This window comes from Puma concolor, chromosome D3 (genome assembly GCF_028749965.1).
Source record: "Puma concolor isolate L17-30 chromosome D3, mPumCon1.1.hap2, whole genome shotgun sequence".
Taxonomy (NCBI): Eukaryota; Metazoa; Chordata; class Mammalia; order Carnivora; family Felidae; genus Puma; species Puma concolor.
Genome location: NC_141678.1, coordinates 72,648,722 through 72,668,876, shown reverse-complemented (window position 1 = coordinate 72,668,876; position 20,155 = coordinate 72,648,722). Strand labels below are relative to the sequence as shown.

The window sequence follows — 20,155 nt, the reverse complement described above, 5'->3', positions numbered from 1 at the left end:
AGGTTTGGAAAAGAGGGATGTGGGTGGGCCTATGAGAGTGAACACCAGGTGCAAAGATTCTTGAATCTAAACACCAGATTGTATCCTCCAAAAAAGAGGCACTAAACAATCAAATAGATGGAACAGTTCAGCCAGGTGGCATCAGCCAGGCTCTGGTGGTGGCACAAAAACATGTGAATGAAGAGGCTATAGTGGTCATGATGGAGTCTACACATTGCCCAATAGCATTGGCTCAAACTCAACAAAGCTGCTACTGCTTACCAGCAACTACTGCTACTGCCATATATGTAATATACAAGCAAACAAGACAAATGCTGAGCACTCAATAAAACACCATTCTTTGATGAAACCAACTAGCCTATTGGTGACATATTGTTTATATTGAACTTCTTCTGCTCTGGAAGGGGCAGAAATTCATCTTGACTGGAGTATACACATGTTCTTCCTTTCCTGTTCTCATTCTCAGGGCTTCAGCCTGCAGCACTATCTGAGAGCTCACCTAGTATCTGAGCCATCAACATGGGATTCTACATATCACTGCGAAAGATTAAAGAACTCATTTAATAGCAAAAGAGGTGTGGGATGAACATATGACCATAGAATCTCCTGATCCTCTCAAATACCAACCACTGAGAAGCTGCTGACTTGACTTATGACAAAAGTACAGCCTTTTGGAGGAGCAATTGAGGAAAGAAATGAGAGATGATATTCTAAGATGGGGTACCTTCCTCTAGGGTGCAGTGTATTCTCTAAACCGATGACCAGTGTATGTTTCCATGTCCTCAACAGTAGAGTACATGGACACAAGAGATTGAAGTAGGTATGATCCTGCTTACTTACCATTACTCCCAGTCACCCAGTTGGAATATGTGTGTTTCTTATTCCTGCAATTCTAGACTCTATGGATTTAACAGTCCTAATCTCAGAGCAGACATCATTGAACTTGAGGGATCATTGCTGCCTGGTCCTTTCAGGCTTCTTATGCCAAAATGCCAGTATGCAAGGCAAGAATTATTACCCAGATCATCAGGAGGAGGAGGGAAACAGGGAAGAATTATTGGCACTCAGGTGATCTACTGGAGGTGTCTCTTGGTAGTCTTTCCCCCAACTTTGATGGTAAGTGGACTAGTACAGTTTCTATGACCTGTGAAGGGATAGGAGTTTGAGTCTTCCCACATGATGAGCCACGTGGACCAGCAGAGATGATAGTTGGGGGTGAGAGGTATACCTAATGGGTAGGAAGAGAGAAACAATGAATACCAGTTGTAGCCCTGAGACCAGCTGCAGTTGCACCGGAGGGGGATTTAATTCACACCTCTAAACTTCCTGTTTTCTCCAGGGAAAGAGAGCAACTCGTACTCTGAAATAGTTATTTCCAAAATTTTATTACATGCAGGAAATAGATCTGAGTGGCGCAAGGGGAGGACCGCAGTAGATAGGAGTGGCACACCATCCAGCTCTCTCAGGACAGCAACACTCGTTCCTCCTGCTGGAGGGAGTGGTAGTGCCTGACGGCTCCCGACTGAAGCCATCTCAGGTGACAGCCTTTAGCTAAAGAGAACACCACTCAAGGGCACACCCATTTCTGGGGACAGAAATGAGAGGACAGCCTGAGGAGACTTCCCAGTTTCAAAGCTTCCACAGGAATCATTTGAAGTCTTTGTTCTGACTGTATTGTAATTGTAATGCATTCCTTCAACCTGTGTATATGAATGCCATTTCATTATAGTTCTATCAATATTGATATTATCACCTAATAATTAAAAATTATACCTATATAATTTTAACTATTCAATTCTATATACCTCCTACTAACTATCACATTGGTAAGTTAACATTTTCTAATAATAATATATAAGAAAGTATATATATATATATATATATATATATATATATATATATATATGAAAGAAAAACTATACATATTTGCATGTGTGTGTATACATATTCCTGTTATCAAGGGGTGATTTACCTGTAAAATACAGAAGTATAACAAGCACATGATCATTTGAATTCCCCATAAAAATCAAGATTCTTATCTACTTCCTCCCTATAGAGGTAAGAAAAAAAAAGATCTAGAATACCACTTTTTGGTGTGTTTACCACAAATGTATGATATGATCAATATTTATGAATCTATCAAGTCTTCCATATTGTATGGATATATAGTTATCACTGGTATCAGGATACTTCACATTACTGTAGGACTCATTTCTAATTTCAAAGTCGGCCATACAGCCATATCCTCCTGATTAGCACTGAGCTAGCTTCCTACTTGAAGCACATGCTGAACCAAGGACAAGGTGAATGACAAGCCTTTATTTGCTGAGAAACCTCTGCCAACATAAAACTGGAATGAGAAGTCATTAAACTGATACTGCAAACCTTGCAGCAAACCTTTCCACTAGCAGTCATTTTGAAACAAACCTTTCCCCTTAACCTTGTCCACTGCGCTAAAAACTTAAACTCAAATGGATGTTGTTGTTGAAATATTTGTTTATTAATTCTTTTCTTGGAGGATGAAAAACATGCCAGAAGAAAGCTGTCATTGTACCCACCCTATTAAATGCCTGCTATTTTTCTTGAGAACAAACAAACTAGTAGAAGACTAACATTTGGGTAACATTTGGGTAGCAATTTAGAGCCTACAAACCTCTTTTACATACCTTTATTGTAATAAAGTTTTGAGATGATTATCTACTGCATTTTATAGCTGAGAAGATAAAGACTCCGAAAGGTTAGGCAACATTGTCTGTGATTCTGTCCATACATATATTCTATATTCCATCAGGTTTTAAATCTCTATAGGTAAACTAGAAAAGGATGTGGGGATGAAATGTAGACATATCTCATCTACCATATGAATGCTATATGATAAAAGATTAAATGATTGCTTTTTGCCAAACTTAGGCCATCACTAAACCCCTCAGGAAAGTATTAGTTTGAGTGTCAATGCTCTAAGGAAAGGGTACTTTGAGGTAGAAAATAAAACAGCATGGACAACCATCCTCTTATTTTATCTCTACCTTGGCAAGCAAAAATAACATTTCAGCAGATTGAACACATTCATGGCCGTATACGCTGACACTGGAAGCTACCTTGAAAATTCTGGTTCTGTATCCTATTAGCTACAGTTAATTACCAAGGTTTATAAGGGAAAATGCTCGTGGAAAACTTATGAGCTTATAATATCACAACATTGGTAATATGTTTCAAAAACGTTAAGTTAACTTTTATTTGTTCAGATTCAATGATGGAAAACTAAAGAGAATGTTTTAATGAGCATCTCACTTTGTAGGAGGAAACTGTCTAACGACTTAGTTTCTAGCTCGGATCCACAAACATGTTAGTCTAGTACATGGAACTGGCCCATCTAAATTATCTACAGAATTCCAGGAACAATTTGATCCCATACTAAATAAAACTGAGCATTTAAGTCATGGTAACCTTTGTCATATAAGAGACAAAAATTTAATTTAATTGACCACCAGTGACTAATATGAGACTGAAAAGTACTTCCTATTAGCTTTGGTTACATTGTTTTACATAGTTGCTTAAGTGCTATTACACTCACAAATTCTAACAGATTTTGAAGTGTTAAGACTAATTGTACAATCTTCCATTGCTTCATATAATACTACTGAATTTACTATGAAAGAGTCAATATTTAGTAAGAAACACTATAATTAGTTACAGTTAATATACAATTAAATGGATGAGCATCCAGATATTCCTCTTGTCTGTTTGGATTTCAAGGTATTCTTTTCACATCAATAGGGAATAAGTCACAAAAACAGATACAAACAAAACAAAACAAAGCTTCTGATTTTATGCCTTAGTGATTATGACCAGACTTAAATACTTCTGCTAATTTTATGCTATATGATACACTGCCTTAATAAATTTTTGAAAATTCAATGCTATTTGTATCAGTAGACTTTTCCAAGAAAGTACAGGGAATTGATAAAAGCACACATTTTCCTAAATGCTGAACCAATATATTTTGCCTCCTACAGGGAGGGAATTCTATTTTGTTACCAGTGTTGGCAGAAAAAAAAAAATAAAAAAAAATAAACAAAACCAGCACTAGAAAACATTCAATATTAACATGGAACACATAGTCCATATTACTTTCTCTATGGAAGACATGATATGGTGCCTTTCCTAAACCAACCTATACTTAGGGAGTGTTTATAATGACATGCATTCATTTTGGCCATGTAGCGTTTTTTTGTGTGTGTGCACATTAGAATATGAAGAATATATTACTTCTTCCCATGGCAACTTCATTCTATCTTTACCCATTTCTGCCATTAAGTTAAAAATATTCCAGACTGCATATGGCCCAATCATCACTGCATTTATTCCCTAGCCCTCAACTCTCCTGGACAACAGTTATGTATTTTCAATATCCTTCACTGCAGACCACTGCCAGGAAAATGAATGCCAACCAGCAGCTGGAAGAAGTATAATCAGCTTAGAGATAATGGATACCTTATATCTATCTTATCTTTCCAGCCTTGTTCTCTATCCTGCATCCCCTCAGCAAAAGAAAATTGCTAACTTTCCCACCCAGCTATCAAATAGTTTTATTAATTTAATTACTACCTGCCCACACTCCAATTTACTGGATAACTTGAGGGTAAGTAATTCATCAACATCAGCTATGCTAACTGGATCCTAATTTAACTGCTTACAGGTTTGCAAATCTGGCTACTGAAACCTTGTTCTTATGACACCTAACACATTGATTCTTGATACTTTCTGGCTGGTGTGTTCACTGACTCGTGGCCTTGGAGCTATAGTTGGCCTCCTCCATTTGGAAAGGCAGCTTCTTAACCAATGTGCCCCGCCCCCCACCACATAAGTAAGCAGATAAATTAAAACAAACAACAATAAAACTTTTCCTTAGCTATTATGAGATAAAGAATACAAATAATATAAATCAGCAAAAGTATTTTAATTTCCATTCACCACCACTTACATAATATGGGTAAATCTTTCTGATGCATGTGTAAAATCTTAAGAAAGCAGAACATTTTCTGTGCTTTCATGCATTATGTGAGTGTGCATGTGAGAGAGAGAGGGAGGCAGGGAGGCAGCAGTCTAGCACTGTGTATATGGCATCACAGTATTCCATATATACTGTTATTGATAGGACTTCCTATAGTAAGATGACTTTTTTTTAATGCCTTTGATCCTCTTGACCTGTGTATATATTTCACCTGTTAGAGTACACACATCTCAATATTTCTCCCAAATTTATTTTCTGGAGAGCAAAACAAGTCATTAACTCAGTTTAATTTAGTAGATTATGTTTACTCTATTTCCTAAGTCACTAATTGCTAGAGTGGGAATAGCTAACTGTATATAAAAGACTATGTGGAAACTTCATTAGGCTTATGTAAATATCCATTAACAATGGACACTGGCTGGAATAGGCCATTGTGTGTGCTTCAGTGAGAAGCAGATTGTTATGGCTGCCAAGAGTAACTCTCAGCCGCAAGCTTGTGGACAGACCAAAGCTGAACAGCTGGCCATATGAGCCCAAAATGTGCCTCAAAATATATGGTAGCCATTTATTGTTGAAACTTAAACAGAGAGGGCTATGTTCTTCCCACCGTGGTCAGCCTCATTGTTGAATTTATATTTATAGCTGGCCTCTCCACCATCTGTGCATGTGGACTACACTGCATCTCCAAGGAGTTGGAGAAGCATTATATTAAGACCCGACTGAATAGCTGGGAAAAAGCAGTCCATCATTTATAAGGGTGTGTGTGTGTGTGTGTGTGTGTGTGTGTGTGTGTGTGTGTGTACAGCAGTCACAACAGTGTCCTGCCATGCTTTCAGATTTTTATCTTCATTTTCTTTTACTTTCTGTTCTAATCCGTTGCCAAATACATTAAACACTGACCAAGAGTGCAGAATCTACTGACAATACTTTACCATCTACATGGAAGAATGAATTATACAGATTCACAGAGGCTCATCCCAGTGAGGAGGGAAATGACTCACCTGCCTAGGGGAGGCTTGCTCTACATGGTAACTTAGACCTAAACGAATCAGGGCCCAGATGGAATACAAGATGCTGGTAATAAATGGCTACCTGTTGAAATCAGAGCTTGCTGGGATAAGTGAAGCTGGAGGCTTATAACTGGTTTATCGAATGAGCTGAACTGCTAGAATATTAAGAGGAAACAGTTTCATTTTAGTCTGTGGTCCACTTTCATACACACCTTGTCAGATCTATTTCCTATCCCTGATAGCAATTTGGGCCATTCCTCTGGTCCTGGGGTCAGCTTACAATATCTTAAAAGCCTTATCTTCAGGTAATAAAAACAACAAACAATAATCACACACACACACACACACACACACACACACACACACACACACACACACAGTAAGACAGTAAGATCTAAATCAAAACACCAATCTAATGTTCAATGTAAAGTTTCTTCCCACTTATCAGAGTAGACCTGAGACCAAAAGTGAGGAAGAGCTAGTGGGACTGTCAGTGGTTTTTACAGTCTCTTAGATCTATTGTTTTCTCCTCCATTTAGATCTATTATTTTTTCCTCCTCTATGTCCCCCCTGTCTCCAGGGTCAGACATCCAGGAGAGGATGGATTTGCTCTCAAAAGAGGAAGGCATCCACAAGCCTCTTTTTTTGTGAGGCAGCTCTGTGGGTTCTTGAGTGACTGCCACCCTTCCCTTAGGAATGCCCTCACTGGACTCTTTGCATGGTCTAGCTGGCCAATGCACCAGCTCCCCAGCTCAGCTCCCTCTCAGGTGGTGTCTCTCTTCTGGTTTGGGTAGCCTCAGCAGGCAGGACCTCTCAGGCATAATCCTTTCAAAATGACTCCAGCCCTGCTATCTTCAAGTGCAACTCACGTCTTTGTTCGATCCCAAGCTGGAAATAGAGCTTCTCCCCACAGTCGCCTTCCCCTTTCTCTTTCCTAGCATCCTTGTGGACAGTTCCAGACAATTTCCAGCTTCTAGCTTGTGTAATTTTCCCATTTCTCACTTTTACAAGCAATTCCTAGTAAAAGATAGACACACACACACACTCGCGCACGCACGCACACACAACCTGTTCAAGAGGTTTTCTTGGTGTCTCCACAACTTGACTTGTGTGGAAGGGAAAGTGCCCTGATTATCTCTAATCCTATGAATTCTAGCACTTCAGAGAATCCTCCATTCCTATGGGCAATTGTAGGGAATGGTCACTGGGTGTGTTTGGTCAGTGTCAACAAGTTTTAGGAGAAACGATTTCACGCCTCTTTTTAGAAATATAGGATTGCTTATCCAGCATTTCCCTCAGCTTTATGGCCATAGCTGAAAATCAAGTTTAACTAGAATTCTGCTATTCTATGACTTGTGATAGCACCCATTACTAGCATAAATGTGGCCATACTGTCATTACTAATGAGATGGTGCACAGTTCTTAAAGCCTGGCTCACATTAGAGACTGATTTTAGATGTTTCTTTTCTCCTACTTATCCCTTACTATTTCAGCATAAGAGAATGTACTTTGTCACACAAATAATGTTACACTAACACTTAAAGCACATTAAATGGAGGGAAAATAAATAGTCCGTCAGTGAAATTGGCAATCTTGAATGAGAGTTAATTGTCCTTTTTAATTCCTAGATAATTCCTTTAGTTCCTTTACTCATCTGGGACTGTTGCTATATGGTTGCTTTTTTGGTTTCAATCAAGAAAGAAAGGGAAAGTCATCATCGAGCATTATTATGAGAGTCCAAGAGCCTTCAGATGATTGGTTAGAGATGCACAAAATATAAGGCCTTCCAAGACACATTTTAAATGATAGAAGCCAACGAAAGACTTTGTCTCATACATTTGAGTTACTTTCTATTAAACTTACTGCAGGGAAAGAGTGAGACAAGAGGGTGAGTCATGTCAAGAGGGAGGAAATTGGTCTTGAAGAGTTGAAAGCAACATAATCAACAGGTGGTATGAAAACTTCCATAGAAGATATTAATATTTTAAAGTATTTGGATCTATATAAACAAATTTTCCATTTCTGTTTTTTTAAACAAATGAATACTTTCGACTTTCTTTAGTGATAGAACATTTCAGAGCAGCTGACCAGTTTGTTTTTCTTTTTCTTTTCTTTTCTTTTTTCCTGACAGAATTTTTGTTGTTTGGGGGATAAGAAATATGTCTTATCATAGTTATGATAGTTTTGAATGCACCACCATATTAAACTTCCAAAAGACTACAGGACAAAATAAAATTAAAAAAAAAAAACTTTACAAATCATAGACAAAAGACATTTCATCAAAATCTATTTATAAAAATATAGAAAAATGGTCAAGTGATTATTTCTACTATTTCCACTGATTCAAGACCATATATATACACCATATATGGTGTATATATATATATATATATATATACACCATATATGGTGTATATATATATATATATATATATATACACACACACACACACACACACACGTATATATATGGCATTTATATATATATATATATATATATCGAGAGAGAGAAATATATATATTATACATATATATATCGAGAGAGAGAGAAGAATATATATAAATACACACACATATATATATATATCTCGAGAGAGAGAAGTGTATATACACACACAGAGAAGTATTCTATATATAGAATATAGAGATACTATATTCTATATTATATATATATATATATATATACACACATATATGTGTGTGTGTGTATTCTATATTTACCTGAAATATTAGAAGAAAAGCAGGCCACAAGAGGGAATAAGGTAGTAATTTAGTGGTTATTATCTTGACAACCAGAGGCACATACTGTTCATGACTATCTCATTGGATGGAGATACATACCTAGTTTTCTAGAAAGAATATGCCATCAAAACATAAATACACACCTTGATAAACTAAATAATTAAATAATTTCCAAATGACTTTGATAGGGAAAACAATGTGGATGTTACAAGTGGACCATGCATAATGGCAGCTACCAGTCCCAGAGCAAAGTTCCCCTCATCTTACCAGGCTTAGGGACAATGAGCTGTGCACTGGTCTGGGCATTTCCAGCCTCATTTTCAGCTACACATTGATAAAAGCCTTCATCTGACTTTACCACTCCAAGGATTCGTAAGTTGCTTCCTCCCTAGGGAGAAGAAAGAAGCAGGTGAAATATTTTACAAAGCAAAAACAAACAAACAAACAAAAACTCAAAGAGACAAAATGAATATAAAAATTTTAATAAAACTCCATAGGAGAAGCAACAAGGGAGGCCATGAGAGTTCTCAGCCTCATAGATATGTCTTATGCCACTTGGAAAATGTCACAGATTCCCAATACTCTGTCGAATCTATGTGTATCCATTTAAGCTAGTTCTGCAATAAAAACTATTCTCACAAAAATACACATCATCCTCAATATCTAAATTAGCAGCAAACAGAGAGCTCTTTTATTAAATAGGCAAGAAAAAAGGTTAGCTCAAAAGAAATTTCATTTTTTCCCTTGTTATTGAAGGAAATTTGGGTTCAGCAGCTGCTGGGGAAAAAGAAAAGAAATCAAAACACTGATTTTTGCAGCTTCTAAAGACAATAAATCTAGGTGGGATATTTTCTGGAAGTGTTTACCGAGAAAATAAAAGTCCAAAAATCCTTTTAAAATTGTAATTGCTTTGACATGTGCCCTTTTGGGGGATTTGGAGTGGTGGTATGCTAGATATTTTATACCATGTCCTTCTTGTTATATGGCTGAAATGCTTCACCTTCAGAAATCCATAAATTAAACACAGCAATGTTAACTCCTATTTTATATAAATTGAGCCACCATCTTTTTCAAGGATGGATGATAAAATGATCTGGAAATAGCATTTAATTATACTAACTCAGTTTTTCTTCAATATTAGTGTAAGAATTAGTTCAGTAAGTGAGACGTGTTAAATCACTTCCCCTGAAGTCATTAAGAGATAAATATTACCTCATGGGGAATTCTTAATTGTTTTTAGTGTCTTGTAGTCAATTCTCTGCTGATGTAAAATTCTTAGATAAAGCTGACTAACTTCTAATTAACAATTCTCATATAAGTTACTATTTGTGCTAAATGTTACTTTGTGACAGACAATGGCTCTCAGATTTCTGCAGCTATTGGGGAAACATTTTTAAGCACAATTTAATGTGAACAGAGCTCACACTGTACATTTTCTTTTTACCTTAAGAAAAGAAACATTTAAATAGGTTGGCTGTAATGAGTCATTCTGGGAGAAAGATTATTCAAACTGTAGAAAAAAATAAATGTTGCATTTTATCATGTGTCCTTAAGGGCACTCAACAATTTCCTTTATATGCAAGTAGCATATATTCTAGGCAGACACAACACATTTCAAGTTGCCCCATGGCAGGTCATTTTTAATTCAGTGGTAGTAGAAATGGCATTACACTTAAAGGAAATAATGGATTGAAAAGTTACATTTTTTCTCTTTCTTACTCCATTCCCAACCAATTAAACAAATGCAACTAAAAGGGGAAAATACTAACTGGTGACAAAAGTAATAAAGATATGCTTTATGGATATATTCCCTAAGAACCCTCATGGTGTGACAAAATGCATGCATAAAGAGTTATGGAAGTTTCTGAAAGTCAACTGATCTAGGGGCGCCTGGGTGGCGCAGTCGGTTAAGCGTCCGACTTCAGCCAGGTCACGATCTTGCGGTCCGTGAGTTCGAGCCCCGTGTCGGGCTCTGGGCTGATGGCTCAGAGCCTGGAGCCTGTTTCCGATTCTGTGTCTCCCTCTCTCTCTGCCCCTCCCCTGTTCATGCTCTGTCTCTCTCTGTCCCAAAAATAAATAAACGTTGAAAAAAAATTTTGTTTGAAAGTCAACTGATCCAGCAACAAAGAGGTGGATCCACAAATGAGCACCAGTGCAAGGTCAAGTAGAGCACATGCCCGGATTGGCAGGGCACCTGTGGTCTATTACCCTTCTGCCAGAAGACCTGGCTTACACACTCTTCTTCGACAGGTCATATCTGCATCTCAACCTAAGAGAAACAGGCCTAAATACTTCTTCTTTAGCTACAAAGTTCTCTGATATTTGGAAAGTGCTTTTCATATTTCTCATATATTCATATCCTTGAATTCAGAACCTCCCAGGCCAACCTACACCTAAAGGAGAGCTTTCATAGAGAATTTTTTACATGAACAAAGAATTCTGTTGGTAACAGCAAAAGCAAAGCTAATAATGATAGGTATTGAGTGCTCACTGTGTACCAGGAAAACAACGTAGTATATATAATACATCATCCCTATTATCACCCAGAGGGGATAGAATGCACTAGAACTTAGAGAAACTATAAGAACTGTTATTCTCAGCTTCAATTCTTTCCAATGTTCAGAAGTGCAACACCATGTGAATTCTGGATCTCCATGGCTTTGCTACCAAGGCAACTACCACTGTTATTGTTACTGTCACTACATCCTTTTCGACTGCTCTAGTAGGATCAGCTGTCCTATTTGGAATGGTAGCAAAAAAAAAAAATGCCTGTATTATGGAAGTAAGACTACAATAATCATAAGTTGAAGCAAATAATCTTGTTGAAACTTTATTATAAAGGGTAAAAGTCAAAGAAGTAAGATATTCTTGGCTTCATATAGTTTAGGAGTAGGTTCTAAACTCTGTTCTCCTAAGAACCAGCAATGAGAATAGTTGGAAACATAGTCTTGGGTCCTCTGTATTTTCCATTGTTTGTTTATTTAAAACCTTGTCTGTAAAACAAGGGGGCTGGGCTGTTTGATCATTCTTTTTCAACTCAAAAATTTTAACTCTAGAAAGTCATTTACTTTACTAGAAAAATTTTAACACATCATAAAAATTCCAAACAGGAACACTCTTCCCAGGAAAGAAAAATGACTGAAAAGATAGGAAACAATGAATGGGATTGTAAAGCTAATATGAAAAGAAGATAGTTACCACTATTTGAAAATAATCACTAGGAATGACCACATCTCCATTCTTCATCCAATTCACAGTGGGCACAGGCTTTCCAGAGACGGAACATTCAAACTCAATATCCATGCTTTCATAGGCATACAGGTTGGAAGGGTGATTTAAAAACCATGGCGGAACTGCAAAGACAGAAAACAAAAGTAAGCGGATGAGAATATGAACCAGCATGCTAAGGTCTTTGCCCAGTAAGATGCACTGAACAGGAATGGAGAATATTTGTAATTCAAATAATTCCCTGAAACTCTTAGTTTGTTATACAGAAACCACTGTAGAATGCATCTTCCCTCTTCCAAACACAGTTAAACAGTTGTAGTTAGTGGTGTTTTGCTGCAGGAAAGAACAACAACAACAAAAAAACGCTTTTGGAGAAAATATTATATAGGTAGTAAACATTCTGAATACCTAAGTATTTGTATCCAATTGACTTACGTAAAGGATACTGAACAGTGCATAAAGCTATGGAAACTTAACCTGATTAAATAAAGGGAAGCTGATAAATCTGAGAAAACCCAGACCGCGAGAGAAGAAAGCCTGGTGTCTGTAATTCTAGAATTTCACTGGGGTTTAGTTAATGTGATGGACTCATTCCCTGTTGAAACTGGCTGTGATGATAGGCACAAAGAAATGACTATCACCTTTACTGTGGACACATTCCTATTGTCTTAGCAATTATCTATTGTGGCACATAACTGCACTGCATTATTATTTTCCCAGCATGATATGTGATATACTAATTTAATTTAATGTCTTAATTGCCATAATACTAGTTACTCTATGATGGAAATTTGTCATTGAAAGAAAATTACAAATAAAATATAGCACACCTTTGCTAATGAATCTCTCAGGCTTGGTCCATCAAAACCTTGCCTAAGAGGTAAATTTTAAAAAAGAAATGTTCATTCTCTTCCACTGGGAGTCTTAAAGTGATGTTAGATTTGAATATTCATATTGCCTTGAGACTCAGGTTAAATTCACAGTGAAATAGCAGCCTTGATCCTGTTTTCACATAAGACATGGACATGCATTTTTAGTAGCCATTTTTAAAGTTAGATTGCATTTCTGTCATTGCTGTTGCTATGCTCAGTAAGGAGTGCCTAATTTTTGCTCATTTAACAGTATATTTTGCTCTCTCTGACTGCCATCAGCTCTTTCAAACCACCACTGACTTCACAGTCAACTTGCAAACATTGATGATGGTTCTGGAAAAATGGGAGAGCCAGTGGAAAGTGTCCCAGGTTCAAGTCCTAGTTTTTCTACTGAAGATCTTGGAAATCTCAGTCTCTCTCTCCCTCCTTTTCTCTCTCTCTCCCTTTCTCTCTCTCTCTTCCTTCTCCCTCTCTCTCTACCTTATTTTCCTGATTTTTAACTAAATATTTGGACCTCTAGTACTACACAACTTTAAAATTCTTTAATCTTTCACATGGGCAAATTGATTTGTATGACTCAGCTGGGATGCATTAATATTCACAGACTAAACATATGGAAAAAATGTGTCAGATAGCTTTTCTAAAAAGAACATATCCCCATTATATACAGAGCTGAAATTATTTATTTATAATTGATAATATTAGTAAGAGACTGTTTTTATCCCTTAACCAAACTCATTGACAATGAACCAAAAGGCATCAGAAACATTTATTGAATGACTCTCTAAGCAAATATGTCAGTTGTCTGTTGGATTCTGTTCTCAATTTTATTACAGATTTTGATCAACTATTTATTTACTTGCAAATAGCCAATATTTATTGTAGGCTGACCGTTTATAATTTATTAGGCTAAGAACTTTATATTTATTATATTCACCACACCTAAGGCTTTGTGATTCCCATTTTACAAAGATGCTGAGGTACAAGGAGTTGAACTAACTTTCTCCAAATCATGCTACTTGTAGACCACGGAGCCAGACAGGCTGACTCCCCTGCCTACATGATGAACTACTTTGTAACAATTGTCTCTTTTGCCACTTACAAATGCAGGTGGGAGAATAACTCATTAACATTCCTGAAGCCTCAAAGATAATAAAGATAAATAATTAGAGCTATTAAAAAATATATAATACCATGTTGTCTATTTCTCTTCCTCCTTTAAGACCTTCTAACCTGGGGCCATGAAAACTTCTGGAATCCTCCCATTCTTAGTGTTCACTTTCATCAGAATTCCTGATATCACTTAGGCCTATTTCAGAGTTTTCAAACTGTGAGTGACATGCATTCATGGAATGGCAAATTCATTTTTGGAGTTGAGACTAAAATTTAAATATATATGCATGTAAATATGTACATATACATAAACATATACAGATATACACATATATATCCAGTTACACTTCATTTTATTGTACTTCATTTAATTGAGCTCTATTGTGCTTCCCTGACCCCAGATTTTTTACAAATTGAAGGTTTTGTGGCCACCCAGCATTGAGGAAGCCTATTGGCACCAGTTTTCCAACAACATCTGCTCCCTTCCTGTCTTTGTGTCACGTTTGGTAATTCTTGCAATATTTCAAATGTTTTCATTATTATTATGTTTGTTAATACAAACTGGCCATCTATGATCAGTGATCTCTGATGTTACTACTGTAATTATTTTGGGGTACCATGAACCACATGCATGTAAGATGGTGAAATTAATGAATAAATGTTGTATGCGTTCTGACTGTTCCACAGACCAGCCACCCCCCTATATTTCTCCTTCCTCTTGGGCTTCTCTATTCCCTAAGACATAGAAGTATTGAAATTAGGTCAGTTAATAATCCTATAATGGCCTGTGAGTGTTCATGTGAAAGGAAGAGTCACACATGTCTCTTCCCTTAAATCAACAGCTAGAAGTGATTAAGCTTAATGAAGAAGGCATGCTGAAAGATGAGACAGCCTAAAAGCTAGGTCTCTTGTGTCAAACATTCAACTTGTGGATGCAAATCAAAAGTTCTCAACGGAAATTAAAAGCTTTACTTCAGTGAACACACATATGATAAGAAAGTGATAAAGTCTTATCACTGATATAAAGTTTTAGAGATCTGGATAGAAGATCAAACCAGCCACAGCATTCCCTTAAACCAAAGGCTAATATAGAGAAAGGCCCTAACTCTCTTCAGTTCTGTGAAGGCTGAGAGAGGTGATGAAGCTACAGAAGAAAACTTTGAAGCTAGCAGAGGTTGTTTCATGAGGTTTAAGGAAAGAAGCCATCTCCACAACATAAAGGCGCAAGGTGAAACAGCAAGTGGTGATGTAGAAGCTACATCAAGTTATCCAGAATATCTAGCTAAAATCATTAATGAAGCTATCTACATTAAACAACAGATTTTCAATGTAGACAAAATGGCTTTATATTGGAAGATGCCACCTACGACTTTAATAGCTAGTGAGGAGAAGTCAATGCCTGGCTTCAAAGCTTCAAAAGACAGGCTGACTCTCTTTTTAGGGGCTGATGCAGCTGGTACCTTGAAGTTGAAGCCAGTGCTCATTGCCATTCTAAGAATCCTAGAACACTTAAGAATTATTCAATCTAATCTGCCTGTGCTCTATAAATAAACAGTCCGGATGACAGCACATCTGTTAACAACTTGGTTTACTGAATATTTTAAACCTTCTGTTGAGAGAAAAAAGATTTCTCTCAAAAGATCACTACTCTTTGACAATGCACCTGGTCACCCAAGAGCTCTGATGGAGATACACAATCAGATTAATGTTTTCAAGCCTGCTAATCTAATATCCATTCTGCAGTCCATGGACCAATGAGTAATTTTAACTTTCAAGTCTTATTTAAGAAATACATTTTGTAAGGCTATAACTACCATAGATAGTGCCTCCTCTGAAGGATCTGGGAAAAGTCAATTGAAAATCTTTTGGAAAGTATTCATCATTCTAGATTGCCATTAAGAAAATTTGTGCTTCATGGGAAAATGTCAAAATAACAAAACTAATAAGAGTGTGGAAGAATTTGATTCCAATCTTCATGGATGACTTGGAGGGGCTCAAGACTTAGTGGAGAAAGTAATTGTAAATGTGGTGGAAACAGCAAGAGAAATAGAATTGGAAATGGAGCTTGAAAATGTGACTAACTGCCACAATATTATGATAAAATTTGAGTGGAAGAGAAGTTGCTTCTTATGGATGAGCAAACAAAGTGATTTCTTGAGATGGAATCTACTCCTAGTGAAGATGCTATGAAGACTGTTGAAATGACAATACAGAGTTTAGAATATTACATGAACTTAGCTGACAAAGCAGCCTGAGGGTTTGAAGGGACTGACTCCAATTTTGAAAGAAGTTCCTCTGTGGGTAAAATGCTATCAAATAGCATCACAAATAGCTACAGAAAAATTATGCGTGAAAGGAAAAATCAACTGTTGCAGCAAACTTGGTCATATTTGAAGAAATTTCCACAACCACTGTAGCCTTCAGCAACCACCATCCCAATCACTAGGTAGCCATCAACATCAAGGCAAGACCCTCCACCAGCAAAAAGATTACAACCCACTGAAAGCTCAGGTGATGGTTACCATTAAAGATTAAGGTAGGTAGTACATCATTTTTTTTAGACTTAATGCTATTTTATACTTAATAAACCATAGCATTGTGTAAACAAACCTTTCACATGCAGTAGGAAACCAAAAGATTCATTTGACTCACTTTATGGCACTACTGACTTTATTATGGGACCTGGGAGAAAATATATACATACACAGAGAGATATGCATATGTATGTGTTTGTACGCATATATATTTAGGTATGCATGCTTGTGTGTGTGTGTGTGTGTGTGTGTGTGTGTGTATACACAAATATTTGTATATATATGTATATGTTTGTATATATCTATCTAGGGAGTGGGGGTGGAAGGAAGAGTAGAATAGGAATCAAACAGTATAGAAGAAGAGAAAAGGAAGATAGGAGAATTTTAAATCTATACTCAACAAAAGCAAAGGAAAGAGAAGTTTCAAGAACCCACATGATGGGACCAGATCTTCCAAAGCGGATCATAGCGAATCTTCAAAACCTTCTGTTTTATTGATTAATAAAATATAGTGACTCTGATTAGTTAATGGAATAATTTGACTTAAGTATATAATTATAATTGTAAAACAATAAACACCAAGGATGCCTCAATGTTTTTTTCCTACTTCCAAATATGTACATGAGTCACGATCTATATAATCTGTGATTTTCTCTTATTCCTTAGGCTTTCAGCATTACACTGGATACCTCGTCCTCCCTGGCTGCCTTAATACCTTCATTTCTATATCAGGTTTTCCAACTTTCACCATATACCAGACAGTAAATGAGGAAGAAAAAGTAGCTGCCCTCATTTAGATGGGAAAGTTGAAACATGAAACAATATCACACCATCAGAAATGGGTCTAACTTTCACGTTTTCTGAAAACATACCGTCTAACTTGGGCAGCGTTGCCAGTCATGAGTAATTTTGTGGTAAGAACAAGGGCTAATGATTTCTTTTCATATCTCAATGCCTGTCACAGAGCCTCATCCCCAGCACACACTCAGCAAAGATCTGCTGACGATGCTTATAAGAACTCAAACAATAAAATACACACTTTCCCTTTTGCTGTGGCAATATTAGTATAAGATGATGAGGAGGAGTTTTGACAATGTCATGGAAACTACATAACTAACAAAATATTATTTTATTGTTGTGGAAAATAAAACATCAATGAATCATGAAAAAAAAATAAAGAACAAAGAATTGGCTAACTGGAGAAAGGGCTAAGTATTTGTTATAATGGATACCTTTTCAAAATATTCCTAAAATTCTTCCTCGTTTGGGCAAAAGGAATTAAAATAAATATAGAATTCAGGAGACAGTTTTGAAAAGGTCTAAATAAAAAAGGCTAGGTTGGATTAGAAATTACATAAAAGTTTTTCAATCTTCTTTAAATAATGCATAACCAAACTGCTACCTTTTCCTGAAGCTACTGTCCACATATCCCTTACAAAAATCCTCGGTTTTAATTTAACAATCCTACCTGGTCCTTTTCTAGCCCGTCTTTGTTCATTCTGTTTTCTCTTCCTGAACTGTTTTTCATTTTGTCTTAGAGTGCAGACATCCTACCTATCCGTGAACGCACTTCTCCAAAAGCGTCACCTTAATTTTTCTTTTTGTAAAATTTTATCTCCTTTTAGAAACCCCAGTGGTATTTATTTTGGCTGATTTTATGGCACTTTGATATGGTTACTTAGCAACAGTTTGTAACTTGTTAGGGGAAGACGCTCTGTCATGCTAACATCAATTCAACCTATTGTTTAATATATTTTTGATGATGACACTATTCTGGGAGAGAGTGAACAAAAGAAGTTTACCCACTTTTTTTCCCTTCTTATTTGATCCCTTTGTCTTTCTCTGTTGATGAACAAACTAGAATCTGCTGCCTGGAATTTAGGATCACAGCACTGGAGTTGTATATTCTCAACATAAAGTGCAACTGGGACGAAAGAAGGAATATGAATTATCAGTCGCTGTGGGTATGTGTCATCAGCATTTTCTGATCATGGATCCTTGCCTGGAATTACATTCCTCAGAGGATACAATTTCTATTTATTCTCTAAAGGGCAACTCAAATACTCCTTTTCCCATGACATTTCGTCTTTTGTGAATCAGACAATGGATTTTCCTGCTTCTTGTAGTGCTCTCTCTCTGTGCCCAGTTTTTATAACACTTATTGTTTTAAGATATATTTCACATGTATCATTATTTACCAACCACAAAATGGATTCTTTTTTTTTTTTTTTTTTTTTAATTTTTTTTTTCAACGTTTATTTATTTTTGGGACAGAGAGAGACAGAGCATGAACGGGGGAGGGGCAGAGAGAGAGGGAGACACAGAATCGGAAACAGGCTCCAGGCTCTGAGCCATCAGCCCAGAGCCCGACGCGGGGCTCGAACTCACGGACCGCGAGATCGTGACCTGGCTGAAGTCGGACGCTTAACCGACTGCGCCACCCAGGCGCCCCCACAAAATGGATTCTTAAAGATGGTATCTGAAGCATATGCTATCTCTTTTAATGTCAATATTACACAATAACCCCTCCCTTCCATCCTCGTGGAAGGAATAATTTTACTTTAAACTATTTGGTGGGTAGCAATTTCTTAATGATTAATCAAAAAGGAGTACTGTGAATTTGCAAGTTTATCAAATAGTGCCATTTACATAGTACCAATCTATTAATCCATTAATTATTAATCCATTAATCCTGAGAATTGCATACAATGCTACAACAATTTCAGGCAAGATACTGATTTTAGTTATACTGTCTTTGAGTAGAATAAAAATTCATGACCAGAAATAAATTACTCAAATTTCCCTCGGATGTTAGTTTCTCAGGATCTTCTAAAGTACTTACAGTACATATATAAAAAATTATTTTTATTAGGTGGCTGAGGGAATAAGGAATAATGACCCAGAGTGTCTAATAAGCAACAGAAATATGGAAAAAAATATGATTTGTTCTTGAAAGTGTTTATCATACTTCGAAATGACTAATACTTGAGAAAATCCTCTATCCTGAAATCGTTAGACTTGTATACCTAAATTTTATATTTTGAAAATTTTTTTGTTTATTTATTTTTGAAAGAGAGACAGAGCGTGAGCAGGGGAGGGGCAGAGAGAGACATAGATACAGAATCCAAAGCAGGCTTGGGGCTCCAAACCATCAGCACAGAGCCTGATGAGGGGCTCAAACACATGAACTGCAAGATCATCACCTGAGCCAAAGTTGGACGCTTAACTGACTGAGCCACCCAGAAGACCCTATAACGAGATCTTAAATTTGAGTAAAAGTTTTCTGTAAATTTACTTGGTTTCCTCCTAAGAGTTTCTATGCTATGACTTGTCATTTAAATTTTGTAGAGGAAAATTTCTTTTATAGTATCAACCTCAAAGTCATCAGCAATAAACTAAACAGCATTTTGATTTTTATTTCATATAATAGATGCCTCATAAGTATTTTCAGGAATGTCCCATATCACTCCTTAATCTTTAGCCTTGGCTTCTAGTAATTTTATTTTTAGGTAAGTTATTTGGCTATTCTTTTTCCATTGTTTAGGTATGTAATAAAATTACCTTGATTTTGAGAAGATTCTCTACATTCTAAAGATTTACCATAACTCTGAAATTGCAGATAATGCATTTTCAAAGTTTGTT

General features: G+C 36.5%; 1 protein-coding gene across 4 annotated transcripts in view; it reads right to left on the bottom strand.

Moving 5' to 3' along the window:
• DCC (DCC netrin 1 receptor) overlaps nucleotides 1-20,155 on the bottom strand; it is a 1,162,490-nt gene that overhangs the window by 430,947 nt on the left and 711,388 nt on the right. For all 4 annotated transcript variants that reach the window (XM_086683010.1, XM_086683011.1, XM_086683012.1 and 1 more), the window contains exons 6-7: nucleotides 11,965-12,119; nucleotides 9,034-9,154 (exon numbers count right to left, since the gene is read on the bottom strand). In XM_086683010.1, the coding sequence (XP_086539136.1) occupies nucleotides 9,034-9,154; nucleotides 11,965-12,119 (276 nt within the window). The remainder of the gene's footprint in view (nucleotides 1-9,033; nucleotides 9,155-11,964; nucleotides 12,120-20,155) is intronic.